We start from the raw sequence: 20258 nt of genomic DNA on the forward strand, positions 1-20258 counted from the left end.
GTACATGAACAAAACTTGTTGGATACTGCTCCCAGCAAGACTAATTACATTGCTGTAGCAACAACAGCAATATCTGACTGCATGGGGCCCCAGACAGTGGCCCAAAAGGGCCCCGCCCACATGGTATTATTCAGCTGAAAAGGTACAAGTGTAGATCCTTTTGCATTTGAACTATTACACATCGGGGTATACTAAAATACTAATGACAGTAACTTTGTCCTTCATATATGCCCAAACAGTAACCGTAAAGATAGGCCCTGCAGCCCAACCAGCTGTTAGCTAATTTCCCTACCTGAACAGGTACATAAACAAAACGTGTTGGATACCGCTTCGAGCAAGATAAACTCTATTGCTGCAGTAATGACAGCATATCTGCCTGCATGGGGCAAGACGGCGGATAACAATTAAATCATCAAATCATGGTGAGTACGAATTCTTCTGTTTCTCAAATACTCATTAGTTTAGCTATAAAATTGTAGTTAAGGGGGTACCTTCACAGAAAAATGATTTTGCTGGTTCCACATTTCTAGCAATTGCCATAAATAACTATATCCCATCCCTTTCAATTGACAAGCTTCCCTTTTCCCAAACAATATTATTTTATTCATAATTTGAGGATTTTCGGGTAGTATTTATAATTAGGGCCAAGCTGGATGCACTCGGGCTACGCCCTCGTGCATCGCTTGCATTATTATAAAAGTATATGTGTTTAATCACGGTAGTCTAATTAACCCCCGATCGTGCATTATCCTATAGATAAACCCAAGCTGACCGTTGATTAACTCCGTTCATTCATACCTTATGATTTTTTGTCAATAAAAAGGCAAAATATACAAAAAAGAATGAGCAGATTTGATAAATGTGTTACTCCGTAGAATTAGTTTATTAACTACCAAAACAACAATGCACATGTGCAAAAAAAAAAAAAAAAACGCCCAAATGATCACGAATATTCACAACAATTTTACGGCTATCAGTAAAATGAAAGCATCAAACATGGGAATGGAAGCAATTAGAAAGATTATAGATTAACATGAACACAAATATTAACATGGACAGTTAATCAACATTCTTCGTACTTCCATAGCAGCCGCGCCTCTCGGAACATGATGTAGGGCCTAGGCCTATGTACGTATATCATATCCCACATATACGTACGTACGTTCACATGTATGTCAACGAACGAGTGGACGGACAATCTAGTCCAGCATAGTGTAACTTTGTGTTGAATTATACGGTCAGTTTATTCATCATGAAATATATTAAATTAAACAGTTGAACTAGCTTAACGTTAGGCCTAGTTGAGAATTTTTTTGTCTAGATCGAATATTTTGTTTTGAGGAAAACATTCACCAGGCCTTAGAGCGCTTTCTATGTCGTAAATAATCATTATATTGTGACATACATCAACACAATAGAACGGGCAGAAAGGTTATATTCTCTATTGACAAGAACTTATGGATTTCATAGTTATTACGTAATAAAACCCATCTGTTTGCAGTGGTTAAAAACAAAACTTCCACCACACACTGGAGCAACATTTCATCTGCTTGACATGTACAAAACCTGTAACCCAGAACCTATCAGGCTGTTAAACATTGATGTAGTTTTGCTATTTGGCCTTTTCTTGGTTGACATCATTTGGCAAAAAATTACTGCAAAATATTACTCGCTAAGTCAAGTGCTGTATTTTCCATGTACTGCTGTGACAATGGACAATAATAATGTCAGCAGCTTACATTTCAGAAAATTCCACTGACTTACAGTAGCCTACTTGTTACTTTTCTGTATATTCGTAACTTTTGTACCTAGCTATGGGCATCTAGTAACACTCCTTCGTTATAATCCTGTGTGCTAAACTTTATGTTATCAAAATTATACAAGTATTAGTGAAATAGCATGCATGGGAGTAAGCAGGTGGCTGTACGTTTGATCTTATAAAGCAAATCAATGTTGCCTAAGATATACGAAAAGGTGTCAAATTGACTGTTTACGGTACATTATCCTAGTGTACATGTATTATGGATGTTACTATATGTTATTACTTTAACCAAAAATGTAAATATGTTATTTTAGCAAGTGATGATGTTAACATGCCTTCATGGGATTACCACTGATAAATCATTACGATCAATGATTGAGCAATTTGAATCAAAGTATATCAGTTCAATGCTACAACGATGGAGACCAACTTTGAGTTAATTAGGGCCAGTACAATGTTTTAGGTCATTCTGAAAGATACAATTCTGGCTACACAAAGTATTTTCAATTACATTTCAAAAAGTGCACCTATCATAGCGTTCAGGTATGGCATTCACAGTTTTGAATTGCCTCGCAATCCACTTATAAGGTACGTTACACTGGATTTCTAACGAAGAAGACAAATAACGATGTTAACCAGGTTCAATAAATCATTAACCTCTTGTAATTATATTATTTCTGTTTTCTCTCACTGCTCGTCCAATCGTGGCAAGATACAATAAACATGAAAGGAGGGGCTATGTTGGGCTACATTGTCTGGGCCCCAGTGCAGAACGAAGTTGGTGTCATGGTAGACCTACTTGGGTAAACCTAAATGTATCAGCATCAATGCTGAAAGATTCGCCCTTGTATTACTTTGACTGAATAACACCATACGGGCCTTTCGGGACCACTATCTGGAGCCCCATGCAGGCAAATATTGATGTTATTGCTATAATAATATAACAAATATTGCTAGGGGCAGTCTCCAACAAGTTGAATTTGTGTACCTTCTACTAAATCAGTCGAAGACTGATAAGGCAACAGGGCCTATGTTTAGTGCTACTGTTTGGGCCCCTATGCAGGACAAACATACTGTCATTAGTATTTTAGTATACCCCAATGTGTATTAGTTCAAATGCAAAGGGATCTACCCTTTTGGGCCACTTTCTGGGGCACAATGCAGGCAGATATTGCTGTTATTGCTACAGCAAAGTAATTAGTCTTGCTGGGAGCAGAATCCGACAAGTTTTGTTTATGTATGTGTGTGGGTAAGGATGGTGGGGAAGGGGTGCAGAGTGTGGGATAAGGGAGAGGAGTGATGGTAAGCAATGCGGAGGTTTGGGTGGGAAGAAAAATATGGTTGGGACGGCAGGGGAGGGGACGTTGTATTTGTGGGTGGGGATTATATGTCTATATATTAATTATATATCATTATTTGTATCGGGGAGTGTTGTACCCTGTCTCCAGAGTTTTTGTACAACACTTCCTTTCACAATATTATTCATTCTAATTTTTTCCTTATATTTATATGATTGTAAATTTTCTGTACCAATGCTATTTTCTTGTATATATGTTATATAAATATGTAAATAATATTGTGAAGAAACAAATAAAATGAAATAAAATGAAGTACCTGTTCAGCTAGAAAAATTAGCTAACAGCTGGTTGGGCCGAAGGGCCTATCTTTAGGGTTACTGTTTGGGCCCCTATGAAGGACAAAGTTACTGTCATTAGTATTTTAGTATACCCCGATGTGTAATAGTTCAAATGCAAAAGGATCTACACTTGTACCTTTTCAGCTGAATAATACCATGTGGGCGGGGCCATTTTGGGCCACTGTCTGGGGCCCCATGCAGTCAGATATTGCTGTTGTTGCTACAGCAATGTAATTAGTCTTGCTGAGAGCAGTATCCAACAAGTTTTGTTCATGTACCTTTTCAGCTAGATAAATTAGCTAACAGCTGGTTGTACCGCATGGCCCATTCTTAGGGCTACTGTTTAGGCCCCTATGCAGGACAAAGTTACTGTCATTAGTGTTTTAGTACACCCCAATGTGTAATAGTTCAAATGCAAAAGAATTCACCCTTGTACCTTTTCAGCTGAATAATACCATATGGGCGGGCCCCTTTTGGGCTACTGTCTGGGGCCCCATGCAGTCAGATATTGCTGTCATTGCCACCAAGATGCAAGGTACCCTCCTGGGTATAAAACCCAGAAACTTGTGTGCTTGTACCTCTTCAGCTAAATAAAAGCATATTTTGCCCCCCTATTTTGTGACCCCCTCACCTACCATGCAGGGTGTGTCCCGGCAGCAACACATTTTATTGAAGCTTGGTCACCTACCAACACAATCAGGCCACCAAACCTTTTGTACCTCTTCAGCTGAATAAACCTTCTGGGCTCCTGGACTATTTCTTGTTTACACAACTGATTTGTGTAACTGCTCATCTGTATTCAACGTTATTTGAAGACGACACTAGTATGCTTTATAAACATAAAGAGTTCATATTCGGGGCACGTATAGTAAATACTGAGCTAAAAATGGTTTCATTATGGTTCAAAACGAACAAATTATCATAAAACATTTCTAAAACCAACTTTATGATTTTTTTGTCCTTTGCAGCGTAAACTTGGCACTATTGAGTTATTCATTTTAATACATTTTCCTAGTTGATAAAGCCAAATTCATATATCGACTCCAACCTCACCTGGAAACACCATATCTATGTTTTTTGTTCTCAAATTTCAAAGTAATTCGTATATTGTATAATATCAGCTATTTCGTCCAATCTCATATCATTAAATCCTTGTATGAACTTATTCAATTCGCAACTATCCTATTGTAATATTATTACTCTTCTTACTTAAATCGTTGAATATTTTACAAAAAAAAAGCCGTTCGTATTTTGACTAATTCTGAATATCGTGCACCAACCAAATCCGTTTTCTTCACTCAAAGGATTCTTAATATTTTGGATATTTACAATGTACAGGTGGCTGTTTTCATGTTCAAGTATATAAAGGGGCTCTTACCGCTTAAGTTTGATAGTTGTTTCTATTATAACAACAAATTCCATTATTTTAACACAAGGACATCTCACGATGTTTGCACAAATCTTTCTTGCAACGATATTCCCCATCGATATGTTATAAAAAGCGGCGTTAAACTTTGGAATATATAGATAACAATATGAAAGCTACAAAACGTATCTTTTCCTTTAAAACAAGGTTAAAGAGTCACCTTCTAAATCATGACTGCTTGTAAGTTGTTCATTATCTTTGTTTGTTGTAAATCATTATTGCTTGTAAGTGATTACTTACCTTTGTTCTTTTCCTCTATTGTTGTATTGCGTATATCTGTACTGTTTAACTTGTTTAAGGGGTACTGCTCGTACAAGCTTATACTTTTTCAGTCCTCCTCCACCACCTTGTTTTATCTTGACTTTGTACTAACGACTCCTCTTTTATTGTTGGAGAATAAACTCAAACTCAGACTCAATCTGTGGATATGAAATAGCAGTAGGCTACGAGTGTTCAGTTTAATGATTTATTGGACCCTTGAGCTTGATGCTCTTGAGCAAGAGCCTTAACATCAGGATTAAGCTTGGTTAATTTGAACCGTAAATCGCCGCGATGGTTATATGCGAATATCTCTTACAGTCCCCTCCCCCCCCCGCCCCTTTTTCTTCTCAATTCACACCAAGACTTTTTAATTCCACTCTAGGGGTTCACATGGACCCGGTTGAGAAGCACTGGTGTAGACCTCGTTTGTAGCCAAAATAGGCCTCAGAATGGACAAAGTCACGTTAATTTTTGTTCTTCAAGTGCCCGACCCCTCCCGCGATGCAGACCCAGTACATGGGAGTAGATTTCAACGACCTCAGGGTTCACAATACCACCTTTTTAAAATCCTGGATCTGTGCGTCTTTGCTTCAATGACAAATTGCAAACCATATATTCTGAAAAGTACTCGTTATATCGAGATCCAAGCAACACCAAGAAACGAAATCCAAATTTTGAATGTCAGCGTTTTGTCCAAGTTTAATCGATTGAATACTTATAACTTCATCATGCCAATGGCAAGATGAAATTTGCATCACAGAAGGAAAGAAAAGAAACGAAAAGGAAGAAAAACATTGCTAACAATTCAAAGCAAGATAGTACACGATCTTAGCCAACATTCTCATGTTTAACCTTTTATGTACAAGAAATCACCAAGAAAAGATTGAGTCATATTGACTGATTAATTAAAAATTATTAATTAAGTAATTAGAGTATTGAAGGAAAACATGTTGCGCTGGGGCCATTGATGGGGGGGGGGGGGGGTCGGTGGGAAGGCTGCCAACCCAAAATTACCAATCAAGTCCAATTGTTGTGTAAGATGTTAGCTGGGTTGAGGTTGTAATGAAACTATTCTTCCCCTTCCCAATAAAATTACAGAAAGCCAGTTAGCTTGGTGATTCCTTGCCTTACAATTTGCTCAAAATTCAAAATACTGTAACTATCTATTAAATTTGTCCAATAATTAAGTGAGAACCAGAAAAGATTTGTAGAATTCCCTTGTGGGCATCAACCATGTCATTTACTGATAAGGATTTTACAGTATAGAATTTTATACCAAAATATTTCAATATCCGGAAAGAACAGTCTTGCTATGTGCAATATATACACATTTGACCTACTTTAAGCTAGCAAAACCCTTGAAATAGTGGTTCAGAGTAACATGACATTGTTTATATACTGCGAAATATTATTGAGAAAATGGCCAAGTTTTCCACCATTTGAGGAAACGGTTATCCTCTAGAGTCAGTTTGCATCCATTTGTGATAACCATTTGACCCCTTGAGCTTAGAGGGATAAACCCTTATAGGAGGTTAAGTGCACATTTAAAGCAAAAGTATGAACTCTGAAGCGGATTTCATTACCTGGCTGCCAGGTATGTTTCGTTGAAGACCTGCAGAGCCCCTTCACAGAACTAAACTGAATTTGACCAACCTATGTTCACCAATAGAAAATCATAGCATTGGAGAATTCATATATTAATTGTACCTTTAATTTTGGAGTTAACATGTTTGAAGGGTTTTCAGACTTTGATGCCTCTAGACCTCATGTGACCTTTGACCTCTCCCAGTTCAATAGGATTTTTGCACTCACCAAGCAGGATCTACATACTATGTATTGACTTCAAGAAAGATGTTATTTTTGTGTAATCGTGTTTACAAGATTTTCAGACTTTCATATCAATGTTGACCACAAATTACCTTTAACCTCCACCAATTTCAATAGGGTTCTTTTACGCAACAAGCTGAATCTGTATGACACATATGAAGTTCAACAAATATGTACTATTTCAGTTATTGTGTTCACATTTTTCAGACTTTGACCTCAGTTGACCCCAAATGACCATTGAACTTCACAGAAAACAAGAGGCTTCTTGCACAAATGATAGGGATCCACGTACCTAGTATGAAGTTAATCCACCGTTAACTTTTTGAGTTACAGTGTTTACAAGGAAGTGTCACATACACACACGAGAGCACACACCCTATCACCATCGCAAAGATTTTCTTTTGCCCCAGGCAAGGAATCAAAAAATGACCCACAAAGCCTGTTTTGGAAATTTGGGTGACTTCAAAAGAATGTCAGGTCAATATGTTTGCCCCTAACTTAATGCACGTCATTAAAACTAGAATTATAAAATAATGTCCCAACAGAGCTTAAGTCTGTAAACCTACTTAAACATTAACTATGCCCTTTTAACTATGCTCCATTAACATTCTCATTATTTTGATCAATATAAATGAAGACATGAATTAGAAAGCAACAATTTCAATAACCACATATGTTAGCCACTTTGGCCGGTTCTGTCTGAAGTTTAGCTGTTCTTTTGGTTCCACTATTATCAGTTAACATGTATTGTACTGAGAGTTCATTCACTTTGGGTAGGTCACTTTATCTCATTGACTGAATGTAGTACATAATTTATAATAAAAGCATACTTAAAAAAAAAAAAAAAACGCTACCAAATGTGACTTCTTATAAGACTGTTTATATCAGTTTCACAACTATTACATTGAATGACTATAACATTTATACGCAATATTATTAGATGGAACGAAGCAGTGCTACTATTGGCTTAAATATTCAGAAACCAATTTACTGACCACTTCTTGTCCTCAGAGACACAGGGTTCAATTATCAGAACAAAGAGATATGTATTCACGATACACTCTAATAACTTATTAATTTTATTTACTTTTTTTGTTCTCAAAGAGGATGTAGACATCAAAGAGTAATTGATTGGAGTAATTTTATTACGTTTAGCTCTCCTTTGCATCCTACGCATAGCTCTCACTCTGGAAATAATTAATTTTATTCACAGAAATCTCAGATCCATCTTGTTAATCTTAAAGCTGTAGTTTGTATTGAATAAAGTGGCATCAAACTTTCCATCATTCTGAAGAAATTTAGTAATATTCACGTCATAAGTGGATATTTTACATTCTAGTATAGAGATCAACGTTATAACTAACCAATTGCTTACTTCTAATTAGCAATTTATTACCTCATTTAATGATAATGTTGACAAATTCAATGAGTACCTTTAAATCACAATACCTGCTTGATCTGGCCCCAGAAGAAATTTCTTCTCTTATTTAAAAACATCTTGGTCACACCAATAACATTGGCAAGATACAAAAGGAGAGGAGATCTGAGATGACTTCGACAACATCTCAATGAATCTACTACTCCTTTCTCAATTCGCAAGGGCATCAACACCTGTTGAACACTACCTGCTATGGCTACCCCTTCCTCAGTTGTAAAGGACACAACACCTGTTGAACACTACCTGCAATGGCTACCCATTCCTCAGTTGTAAGGGACACAACACCTGTTGAACACTACCTGCTATGGCTACCCCTTCCTCAGTTGTAAGGGACACAACACCTGTTGAATACTACCTGCTATTGCTACCCCTTCCTCAGTTATAAGGGACACAACACCTGTTGAACACCACCCACTATGGCTACCCTTTCCTCAGTTTTAAGGGACACAACACCTGTTGAAGACCACCAGCAATAGCTATCCCTTCTTCAGTGTTAAAGGTCACAACACCTACTGAACACCACCGATCTCAAACTGGTGCTTCAGCCATTCACAAAAACATGAACTATATAGTGTATGTGATTACTTATATACAGTAATGCACACAGCAATACTGTCCACATGACATTATGATTACCTGTACAGAACCATCGTACAGTATGCCATTTACTTTTGAAGTATTTTTTACATCTTTGTAACTGTAAGATGTAAACGGTGTAGAAATTAGCATGATCATTATTATTCGAAACTTTTTATCAAACAGAAATGTCTTACCTAACACAATAATAAAATAATGGGAAAACGACCTTGAAGTTTTTTTCAGCGACAAATTTTTGAGAAAAATAATAAAGTGTTCAAGAGCACCACTGTGTCATAATTTGAATGCATAGAAAGCCAACATCTTTTTATAATTTTGTAACAGATTATTGCACAAATGTGCAGGTTATACTTTGCACTGGTAGGGTCATCTGTTGTGGTTTCAAAATTACATTCAGATCATGATTTCCGTTAGCAATCGGTAGATTCCTAATTTTCGCTGCTTTCAATCTCGCACTCCGTGGTATGCTGTTGAGGTCTGATGCTGGTACATCTACATCGCCACTCCCAGAAGAAATCCAGCCCCGAAGCTCCCCGACAGGATTACATTCTTCTTTATTAAATCCTTGGCCTGAAAAACACAAAAGTGAAGCACATCAGGTTCAGCATTTGCAAAGAAATTATTTTTAAAGTTGTCGATTCGGTCAAACAGCAGTTATCAGGGGAGGCTTTTAACTGCCTTGTAAGGGACAAGTTAAATTTTACTTTGAGTTGAAGATTTATTCCACTAGCGTACTACGTAAAAGTTAATGCAGAGAACACAGAGGTATTTTTACGGTTGGCTCTGGAAAATACAGATCTCAATATCTTGTTCCTATGATATATCTTGTTCCTACGGAGTGTTAGCTCAGTGGTTAACACCGGTGCCTTTCAATAATATAAGGTCCAGAGTTTGAGTCACTCCAAGATTAAAGTACAGTATGTCGTCCAGTTACAGAGTTGTTGACAATTGACAATTTATAACCATGGGGGCTAAAATATGAATCTAAGAGAATGAGTTCGGTCAGCTTGCGGCTTTGATAAGCCAATGATGGCTTCTTCGCGAGTTCCTGCTTGCAGGAGGATCTAAAATACATACATACTATACATAATGTTGTGTGAAGGTAACTAGCAGTGACGTAGTACTTGAAAAGTAGTCGGTACTAGAGAAGTACTCAAGTACCTTTTGCAAGTAAAACTCCTACTCAGTGACAAGTACTAAAATGAACAAAAATCCTGTATTCGGATTTTAAAATTTTGTCCTTGGGCGCTGTTAATTGGTGCCCAGACCCTTTAACTCGGAATATGCTACTTAGAACCCCAATTACTCGAGGGAAGCTTGTTGCTCGGATAAAAGGATGTGACTACTTACAACACTTGTTATGTAAGAGAAACATTTCTTTACTTAAAAAAGTGTGACACACTTGGTGAACAGTTTGCTTTTAATGTGTAAAATATCTTTATTGTAAGAAAATGACATGATGTTACTCTCACTGCTATTGTCAAAGATACACAACTAGTTTCAAAAAAATAACACCTGGAAAAGGTATCTTTGGGATACACAGGTTATAACCTTCACTGGAGAAGCAGAGATTCTGTTTGGAAAACTTAATACCGCTACAAATAGGCTACCTACTGGAAACATCCCCCTTTCATACTCGTTAGAGTACTCTTTCTGGAAAAGATGATGTTGAGGTCAACCAACAGTACCTGTACCTGTCCTATAACCACTTTTGACCATTGGAATCAGTCCAGTTTTATATGTATTACTTAATCTTGACCATTAAAGCTGTCCTCAAAATGAGTACATCATGCAAGCATTGCATATCAACATCAAGGTAGCTTCAATTGAGTTGCCAGTTATTAAAGAGAACCCCTTCCTAAGCAACATATGATTGACACCGTTCCATTTCCAAAAAAAAAAAAAAAAAATTCTCATGTGCAGTTGATAGTGGAAATTCATTTTTTTATACCATGGCAGGTATTAAGCCTGTGACTGCTAAAATAATAGTCTACAATAAATTGAATCCACAATGAATCTTCACCAGTATTTGGAATGTGGTGGATTGAAAGATGATACACCAAATCAGTTTATGGCAGGTTACCAGTTGTAGTGCAGTGAGGCACACAGGGTTCATTGGGTAGGATATTGGTAATACATACCTGATGAAATAACCCCGATACCTGGGGCAACCTCTGTTCAGCTTCCCTTGTAATTCTTGACTGTGTCTTGCTAACGTCCCGTTCCACTCTTTGCCAATCAATCCTTAGATAGCCAGTTTGATGTCCAACCTAGGAAACATGGAGATAAAATAGACATTTGTAAAGTAATTGATTACTATGAATAGTTACAGAATTTCCATATTTATAGATTAGAAAATATAAACAGCTTTCTTCAGTGCTTGGAAATTTACTGACACCACCACAAAATGTTTACCTGTTTTGTGTTCTTTGAGTTTCAACCCCCCCCCCCCCACCATCCACCTTGGTCTCGCATCCCCAACATGGGATGCTTTAATCCATTGACCTGAAAATCTGTAATACAAGGGCCCAACAGGCACTATGGTTTCTTGCTTATTAAAGTGTTGTATGTCATCACCTAATATCATAATATTTATGCCCACATATACCAGCTATTAATCAACAACTGTATTCCAGGTTTGAATAGAATATAACTTAAGGTTGTGGAGTTATTGGAACTTTTTTGCCCCTCCCAAAATTGGGCAAAATATAATTTTGCACCATAGTGTTCCCAAAAATATTGGGACCCCTATCCATCTCCACAATTTTCTCAAGGAGTGAGTGGGACCCTGTGATCATTGAAGCTGACTCCTGTTGGGGAAAGGGGGGGGGCAGGATATGGGAGCATCCACCTTTCTGAGGAAATTAAATTGTGCCAATACCTAAATTTTGAATTATTTTGTAAGGTTGAAAAGGGGGATGGATGTACAGGCCCACACTCTTGGCATCAATGACTTACAACTCCCCATCACACCCCTACCCTTGCTTAAGCTATTGTGCAGAATCCCTTAAAAAAAGCAGCATGGGAGAATGATCTTAAGTTTCAGGCTACAGTAAGTGTTCAATTTACCAGAATAAGGAAGAAACCACCACCAACGGCTGTTGCAGCTAACTTTCCAACTTTCTGAAACAAATATCCCGCAACCCTACGAAAAAAAAAAGATGAGAAAATTAATGAGCAATTAATGAGCTATGATACTGTTGTATTCTTAGCCTAGGTGTTTACTTGTTTTCAAAAGTGTGTAATGAGCTGCTGCTGTATAAATAATGTCCACAACAGGACAACATTACTGTATGCCAGCTTGTGGAATATTACAATGCAAACAACACAAGCTAATATAGATCATGTAGAAACAACAAGTCTGACTTGTGACAGTTCATTCATTTCAATGTTTGTCATTCCAAGTCTGAAGTTATAAATAATAATCATAATCATTAATAACATTTATATAGCGCCTAATACAAAAGTTTCTAAGCGCTTAACAAAGGAAAATAGAAACAAAGCAAACAAACACTAAAAAAAAAAAAGTAAACGATTATTGCTTTCATTTAAAAAATTTCAACATTGGTGGAAGTTCATTTAAGCTTTACCTCTAAAGTTATTACTATTGCAAGGGTTTTCAGAATTTGGCGCATAGTGACCTCCATAGACCTACAAACTACGTTCTTTTATTTAATAAGTTGTATCATCTGTACATACCAAGTATGAAGTTCTTCACAGACTTATATTTAAATGTTGACATATTTTGACCTCAAATGACCTTGGACTGCCACACGTCACAATAGGCCTACTCACTATTAAACATGCATCCACACACAAAGTATGGAGTTGAACAACCATGAACATGTCGTAGTTAGAGGGGCGGTTTACAAGCCAAGGCCCACATCGGACAAACACATGCAATCACCATATATGTATGTATGTATATGTATGTATGTATATCAGATCCTCCTTCAAGCAGAAACTTATTCCAGTAAATTCTAAGAAATCTTCAGACACTGAAGGATTATTGGCTTGAATTGGATAGTCAGTCTGCAGTCATGTGCTCTGTAAGCTATTAAATCTGTCAAGTCTTTAATTGGAGGCTATCTCACTCATTATGTTATTTATTACATTTTTTTGCTGATGGTAACAGTGAAAAGCCACTGACAGTACCTTTACGAACTTGCATCAAGTGTAACCTCTCCCCAGTTACATTGGTGCAAGGCAGAAAGCAGTCATGAAGAGTATGCAAGAGTAGATGCACGGTACCAATGTTTGTTAGTAAACCATAAACTGAAATCTAACTGGAAATATCCATCAACTATATGCATTGCAGACCTGACAATTTAGCACTTACCAGCCACTAGATGCACCGATACTAATCTGAACAGGAACAGATTTTGTAGATAATTCTCCATCTAAAGCTCTGGTTAGCCAGTTCTTTCCAACCTCAGTGAGATCCAACACCTCAAACGATTCATCTTTTTCCTGCCTCGAATCTGGAAGAGAGAAAATCTCTGGCTTTAAATAAGACATAATGTGCCAGTTTCTTTAAACAGAAGTATAAACTTTAATTGTCTTTATAATTTAAACCTTTTACTTATAGATCAATAGTTTGGGATTTTGCCTTAAAAATAATATAAAAAAAATCTTATAATTGCCAGAGACTAAAGATCTATTCATGTATTACAGCAACAACGAGATGCACAAAGCTAGAACATCTTGCAATTGACATCGATCTCCTATAAAATTTGTTATGAACAGCATTATTTCTATGTATGACTGAACTGTCAAAAGTAGTTACTTTACTTCTGTTTTCATTCCCCCTTTGTCAACCCTCTTCTGGTAGCTCTCTTCCACTTTTTTCCTTTTTTCCTTTTTTCTCCACACTTTTCTGTCTTTGTCCTTCTCCAGATTACTCCCTACCTCTTCACTTAATCCTCTCTTTATCCCTCCACAGTTTATCTCCTACCAATCTTCTTCCCCTGGTTGGTTTCTTTCTCCTTCCCTTGTCTACTAATCCTCTTACATCTATCTCTTTTGTGTTCACCCTGCTAACTAACTTATCTGTGCTCTTTGTATGTATTTGTCCCTTCTGTTAAGTACTGTAACTTGTCATTCAGCCTCTGAAGATCCTACTAGGGATCAAAACATCAGGCCCTCTTACTGTTACACATATTTTATATCAGTATGGGTAGTACAACAGCTCATGTGAGTAATAGTATGATATACTGTAGAATTGTCCAGGTTGTATGATTGTGAGTACTACAGTAGAATCTAAGCATGAGTATGTACAGTATTCTTACACAGAACTTTAGTACCTATCCTAGATTTCCAAAATGCATTAGGTAAGTAAGTATGAGCACAGAGCTCTGTGCCAGAACTAAAGTACAGACTTACAAACTTCGCTGCAAAATTGTTTACATTTTATAGAATACTATCATTGTGGAGTGTTAGCTCAGTGGTTTACGCCGGTGCCTTTCAATAATAAGGTCCCGAGTTCGAGTCACTCCAATGTATGTCGTCCAGTTACAGAGCTGTTGACAATTGACAATTCATAATCATGGACGTTAAATATGAATGTAAGAGACTGACTTCGGTCAGCTTGCGGCTTTGATAAGCCAAAGAGGCTTCTTCTTGGCAAGTTCCTGCTTGCAGGAGGATCTAAAATACATCATCTTAAGAGAGCTTGCTTTTATTCAGGAAGGGAGGCCGACTTAATAAAAATCTTATTCTTGAAATCTGCTCTGCCTCTCTATCTGGGAATGATTTGGATTCAATCTCCTGGAAAGAAGATTTAGATATATGATGTTCTAATAGTTTGGGCCTTTGGGGGCAATACAAAGGAATTGTTACAAACTTTATGCCAGTTTGAGAAGAAACTACCATGTAAGATCAAATCAATAATGGTTTTAGAAAAGTTGTAATGTAAGCCCTGACTACAAAGTTAACACTCCATTTCAGACTGATACTGGTCTGGAATTTTCATATTTTAAGACAATAATGCAACTTTATCTGCTCTGCTTGTTAATTTCTGTGTAGGAAAAGGAAACATTTGATAGGAAATTTTATGATCTTTCCTAAGGGTTCAGGCTTAATAGTGTTTCGTGTTGACGTTTGCTTCCGCTTTGCTTAACTGAACCTTCCAAAATATGTGCAAAGGCAGTAAAATAAGTGGTCATTTCAACACTAGAGCCTCACTTTAATATTTTTACTGTTATCTAAAGGTTTTTGAGGAATAAAACAACCATCTTGTTCTGTCTAACTTAGATACTCCATGTTGAAGAGAGGGTTGCTCTGTAGTGTAGGAACACACTAGACAAATCACTGCTAGCCCATACCACTACTGTACACATGCAACTTAAATTCCTTCATTGCAAATCCAGCCTAGGTTGATGTACAGTAACCTGACAAAATTCATCAAAAGAATTTTCTGTGTACACAATTTATCTCCCTGATTGCCTTATATTAAGGAAATTACAAGTTCTGCAATTTCTACCAATTTTCAGTATGAGGACTAAAATTATTAAGTTACTCTGTATATGATGACATGTAGTTGACTAACTGTAGGCTATACTATTTATGTACACAGTGCCAGTTTGTACCCTTTGCACATTGAACTTAATCCTAGGTAGTAGTCACCAAATTCCAGTAGTGAATGTACCTTCATAAATTTGGCCACAACTTTCACATTTTTGTACAAATTCAAATTGCTTTAATCCAGTCAGAAGAGGTCAATGTACATACCTGGTGGTATTTATTACAGGTTTGATGCATTATCTTTGAGCAACTATTTATTGAACAGGTTAGACTGTGTACACCATTTTGCATGGCCTAGTCTATGCCATTGTATTCAGTAATGATAGGCCTAGGATTAACACTGTTCGCTCATGTTCTAGTTAGCATTAGCCATAGCATAAGTGATCACAGGCATCAACAATGTTGCCTAAGATACTGCAACTTGCGAGCTTCACTACAAATGGTACACAAATGCTGCAGTCTTAATTCGACTAGGTCAACGTACTTCTGTACTGCGATCAATATATACAGTGTCACTGATAGTGGAACTGTAGTGTTAGACATAGCGTTATACTCTATGTTACAGTTATACTTATACCTATTGAAGTCAAAGCCTTTAGGCCTACACAGTTATTAGGTCTATGCTGTAGGCTTGAGGTTACCTTATTACACTGCAATCAGACTAAATTTTATGACAGCAGCCCATAACTTAGGAAATATGGATTATGTCTGAGAATGAGGAAAAGCTATTATTAGTAGGCCTAGCCTAACTTAGGCGTACAGTAGGCCTAACATTAGTTTGCGTCAAGTGGGAATGTTCATAGCTTAGCTCGCTATACTGTCCAAGTGTTGCTCCTGGTATACCTTTCTCTAGCTCCGCCATTTTCTTGACTGATTACACAATAGTCTTAACTGAAAGGTTTCTGAAATTTTGGGCTCTCGGTTAGTTCGATAATTCTGGAGAGAGATTGAAGAAAACCCTTCGAGTTTCACGTGTTATGGTAAGTCAATTGACTTAATGACAGTTACGCTGTATATGACCACAGTAGTTAGATTCATGTATCCATTTAGTATGAAAGTAATGTAACGGATGTTCTGCAATCAGGTATCCAAAGGGAAATCACCATTCTTACGAACACTTTCCCGTGGGTTAACATTAGGTCCCATCGTGAAGCTTTTGAGATATGTTTGAACATACAAACAATGTTATTATCAAGGGGGTAGGAACGGGGGGGGGGGGGGCTGGGGGGCTCCAGCCCCCAGTGAAAAATGTGGAGAGGCGGAAGTATCATATTCCGCCCCCCTCCCCCGGTTCGCAAGTCAGAAAACCCCTTGTTCATTTCCAAATGAGAAAAAAAATCTCATTTGGAGCACCAAATTGCATCTAAGGCCAGGTGAAAATACAAAATTAAGTTTACTGTACAAAATGGAGTGGGTGTTGAAGTGTGCTATATTGCACCAAATTGCATCTGAGGCCACCTGGAAATGCAAAAAATTCCAAAGGGAAGGAGGACACCCCCTCCCCTTAGACCCCTCCCCCAGGCCGGCCATCAGTCTTCAGCCCCCACTCAAAAGTACCTTCCTACGCCACTGTTATTGGTCAGTAATCATATTTGCAAAAATCTGTAGAACGCAGGCGCGTATCCAGGATTTTCTAACCCGGGGGGCGCGAATTACTATCTAAGCGGAGCGCCACCATCGGTTGGCGCGCAGCGTACAAAAAATTTTCTGGTTTTGATACCACCCAGATCACCGGAAATGGCACTTCTCGGGCTTGAAAATGACCAACCAGATGTACACTTTTTGCCTGAGAACCAAGTATTTCCCAATAGTTTTTTTTTCCATCCATAACCTTTTTGAAGTTTGTCACCAGTCACACATCATGTTCAACCTCATCGCATGTCCTGTGGATCATTGCTTTTGTAGGTGATTCTACGTCGCGGCCCACAATATCCGTCAGCCCCACTTTTCAAGGTTTTAAGCCCATTATTTGTTCAGAATTTGAAAATTCACGTTACTCGTGATTAAACTCAATTCAAATCATACCCATAATGTTGCACAAAATTTCATCTATGGACAACCAATATAGAAAAACCCAAGGGCGGCAGAAGCACTTTTAATCTGGGGGGGGGGGGCACCGACATCAAAGGGCACTTTGCAGATATTCGATTGGACTGATGCAGCCTTATATTTAGTACCATTTATAACTCTTATTGTATTTATCTTATTTGCGTATACACATCACTCCATCAACGCCCCCCCCCCCCCCCCTCAAGGAAAATATGCATACTAGCACTGCAATATCCAATGTGCAAATTAGGAAACATGGAACAAGTTTTCTTTTGAGACAAAATGAGGTGCTAATGAATCTCTAAGGAATCTTCCGAATTAGAATTTATTTCTTGTTAATATCTTAACAATTTTTTTCCATTCGAAATAGCTTTGAGTTTGACCCACAGAAATTCATTAGAAATTCAGCGGCCTAGCCAGGATTTGCAAAGTTGTATGCACGACTATCTGAGCGGAGCGCCACCATCGGTTGGCGCGGAGCGTGCAAGAATTTTTTTGGTTTTACAAACCCCTCAGATGGCCGGAAACGGCCCTTCCCGAGTGTTCATTCTGGTTCCCTGGCCTCTTGCTAACTTGAGACACCTAAATTTTTATGTAGAAAAAGGGCACATTTTTAACCTGAGGAAAAGTGAGGGGGGGGGGGCACGTGCCCCATGTGCCCCCGGTTCCGCCGCCCTTGGAAAAACCTCCTTGAACCCCTAACAGACCGGTCAATATTGCACGAGTAGAGGGACGTGTGATGAAGAATGTGGGTCAGAAATTTTCAAAAATTCAGACACAGTTAATTTCTTGGTGTACAAATATTAAAACCTCTTATAACGGATATTATAAAACTTGGTTGAAGGAAATGAAAATATAGCAGATATTTCCGAAACCGAACAATACACACATAGGCGTAGGAGGCGGGGGGGGGGGTGGGGCTGCAGCCCCTAATTCGCCATTACTAATGTAAAAGAGAGTTTTAACATAATTGAACCTCGATGATTTTACCCATCTATACATAAGACATTTCGTTGTTTACATTAGCATCCCGCGGTATACTGAGCAACTTTCACGGACCGTAAGGTACACGATGGCATCTGATGTAATAGCCGATGCTTGCTTATATGATATTGACATTAACATGTTGGAATTTTTGGTTATTTTTTTCGGGCAAGTCGGACAATTTTGAGGCTGTTCATCCTGGAACGCCATTTTCATGCTCACTGATATGATGTGATATCTGCTGTTTGCTTTACAAATTCGAACCGGCGCGTAGCAAGGAATTTGCCAAGGAAAGGGCGAAGCCTGTAGGCAAATTATCTAAGCGTAGCTCCTCCATTAGTTGGCGCGAAGCGTATAAGAAAATTTTGGCCGAAAGTGCCTCCCAGATCGCTGGAAATGGCACTACCCAGGACCATTTGTTGGCGCGAAGCGTACAAGCAAATTTTGGCCGAAAATGCCTCCCAGATCGCTGGAAATGACACTCCCCAGGCCTTGTAAGTTGCATCTTAGCACTTTCTATTTTGAAATTACTAGCGATATCATAAAAAAAAATATGCTGAAGGTGGGGGGGGGGGCGGTCGCCCCCTTTCCGAAATTTGTCATGTTCCCCGACGACACGGTCGAGTTCGAGACCAGCCACAGTTGGTTTCGTAGCACCGTTCTACAATTGATTAAGGCGTATATACACACACACGCGTTATGATAGACCATATATAGAATATAGATCATGAGTGAGTGAAGAAAAATGGAAATGTCAACAATTGAGTTGTCGGTGTAAGGGGTAGGGTGAGGCACACGCCTCTTCCGAAATCCTTGATCCGTCACTGGCTACCCTGTGTATATAATAGGGATCAGCGCTGTAATAATGTCGCTGTTCCTCTTTCTCTTCCCGGTGTCTTGGCGTTTTTCTTTAACTCCCTCCCTTTCTCTTTTTTCTCTCTTTCTTCTTTTTCTTTTCCCTTCCATCCTCTCATGCTCCTCTTTTCTCTCCTCTTTTTTCTTCTCTTTTTTTCTCTCCTCTTTTTTTTACCCCGGGGGCGCGCGCCCCCAACGCCCCCCTGGATACGCACCTGTGAACGTAGACCATACCAGAAATTTATGGAACATTTCTGAGGTTGTCCAAGAGAATGGAGCGTTCCATATGCATTTATTTAAAGGGCCTAGCCTGCTTTCAATTCAATCATGATCAGGGCACATGCAGGGCTGGCACACGAAAGTTAGAATTCAGTATCTCTTACCCTTAATTTTCTTTTCCTTTATGTTCAGGTGCATAACAAACATTGAACGCATACCTAATGTTACCTTGGTGAGAGGGACTTTCATTGGTCCTTCAGCCTGTCACAACTTCCGTGGGATTAAACAAAATGGCACCTTCTAGCGCCCCCTCTGTTGCGACCCCGGGTTTTTCCTTTGGCCTTCAAAGCCGATAAAAATAAAATTTTAGATAGATTCAGGGAAGTAAACTCAAAGGACCAAAAGACTACTGAGATGTTTCTGAAAGTTAACAAAAACGATATATTTACAATGATACGATCTCTACTGATTTGTACAAGGATTATTGGTACTAGAAATTCGGAATATTACAGACAGATTTTGCAATATTATACGGCCGTTAAATTTTTAAAAGATTACTTAACTTATCTTACGCGGCGCGTGCCGGCTCTCGGTTCCTTTCGTAGCTGTTCTGACCTCCTTGCGTCACCAACAACGATGTCGGGATTCTCCCTCGTAGGCTGGTATCCCGTGACTTGGTCAG

At 38.4% G+C, this 20258-nt stretch overlaps 3 protein-coding genes across 6 annotated transcripts in view; 2 read left to right on the top strand and 1 right to left on the bottom strand.

The window, feature by feature from the left end:
- The window catches only part of LOC139975359 (uncharacterized), a 49549-nt gene extending 41789 nt beyond the window's left edge, over positions 1-7760 (top strand). Inside the window, exon 10 of the mRNA XM_071983251.1 lies at positions 1-7760. The gene's annotated coding sequence lies outside the window, so the exon portion shown is untranslated.
- LOC139975360 (FUN14 domain-containing protein 1-like) lies at positions 5767-16516 on the bottom strand. Its single transcript, XM_071983252.1, has 5 exons — positions 16313-16516; positions 13287-13428; positions 12017-12092; positions 11089-11217; positions 5767-9517 (listed from the first exon to the last, which is right to left on the bottom strand). Exons 1-5 carry the CDS (start codon positions 16329-16331, stop codon positions 9440-9442), a joined length of 444 nt encoding a protein of 147 aa, XP_071839353.1. The 5' UTR covers positions 16332-16516; the 3' UTR covers positions 5767-9439.
- LOC139975358 (arylacetamide deacetylase-like) overlaps positions 13449-20258 on the top strand; it is an 18112-nt gene continuing 11302 nt past the window's right edge. For 2 of the 4 annotated variants that reach the window (XM_071983244.1, XM_071983243.1), the window contains exon 1: positions 13449-15695. The gene's annotated coding sequence lies outside the window, so the exon portion shown is untranslated. Of the gene's footprint in view, positions 15735-20258 lie in introns of all 4 variants that reach the window. The other 2 variants (XM_071983245.1, XM_071983247.1) reach the window with 2 other exon arrangements.

This window comes from Apostichopus japonicus, chromosome 10 (assembly GCF_037975245.1).
Source record: "Apostichopus japonicus isolate 1M-3 chromosome 10, ASM3797524v1, whole genome shotgun sequence".
NCBI classification, from domain to species: domain Eukaryota; kingdom Metazoa; phylum Echinodermata; class Holothuroidea; order Aspidochirotida; family Stichopodidae; genus Apostichopus; species Apostichopus japonicus.

Excerpts from the sequence above, each read along its gene's own strand:
- LOC139975360 (XM_071983252.1), bottom strand. Across the intron at positions 12,093-13,286 it reads ATCGGTGCATCTAGTGGCTG|GGTTGCGGGATATTTGTTTC; the intron begins GTAAGTGCTAAA and ends TTTTTTTCGTAG. Across the intron at positions 11,218-12,016 it reads GTGGTTTCTTCCTTATTCTG|GTTGGACATCAAACTGGCTA; the intron begins GTAAATTGAACA and ends CATGTTTCCTAG.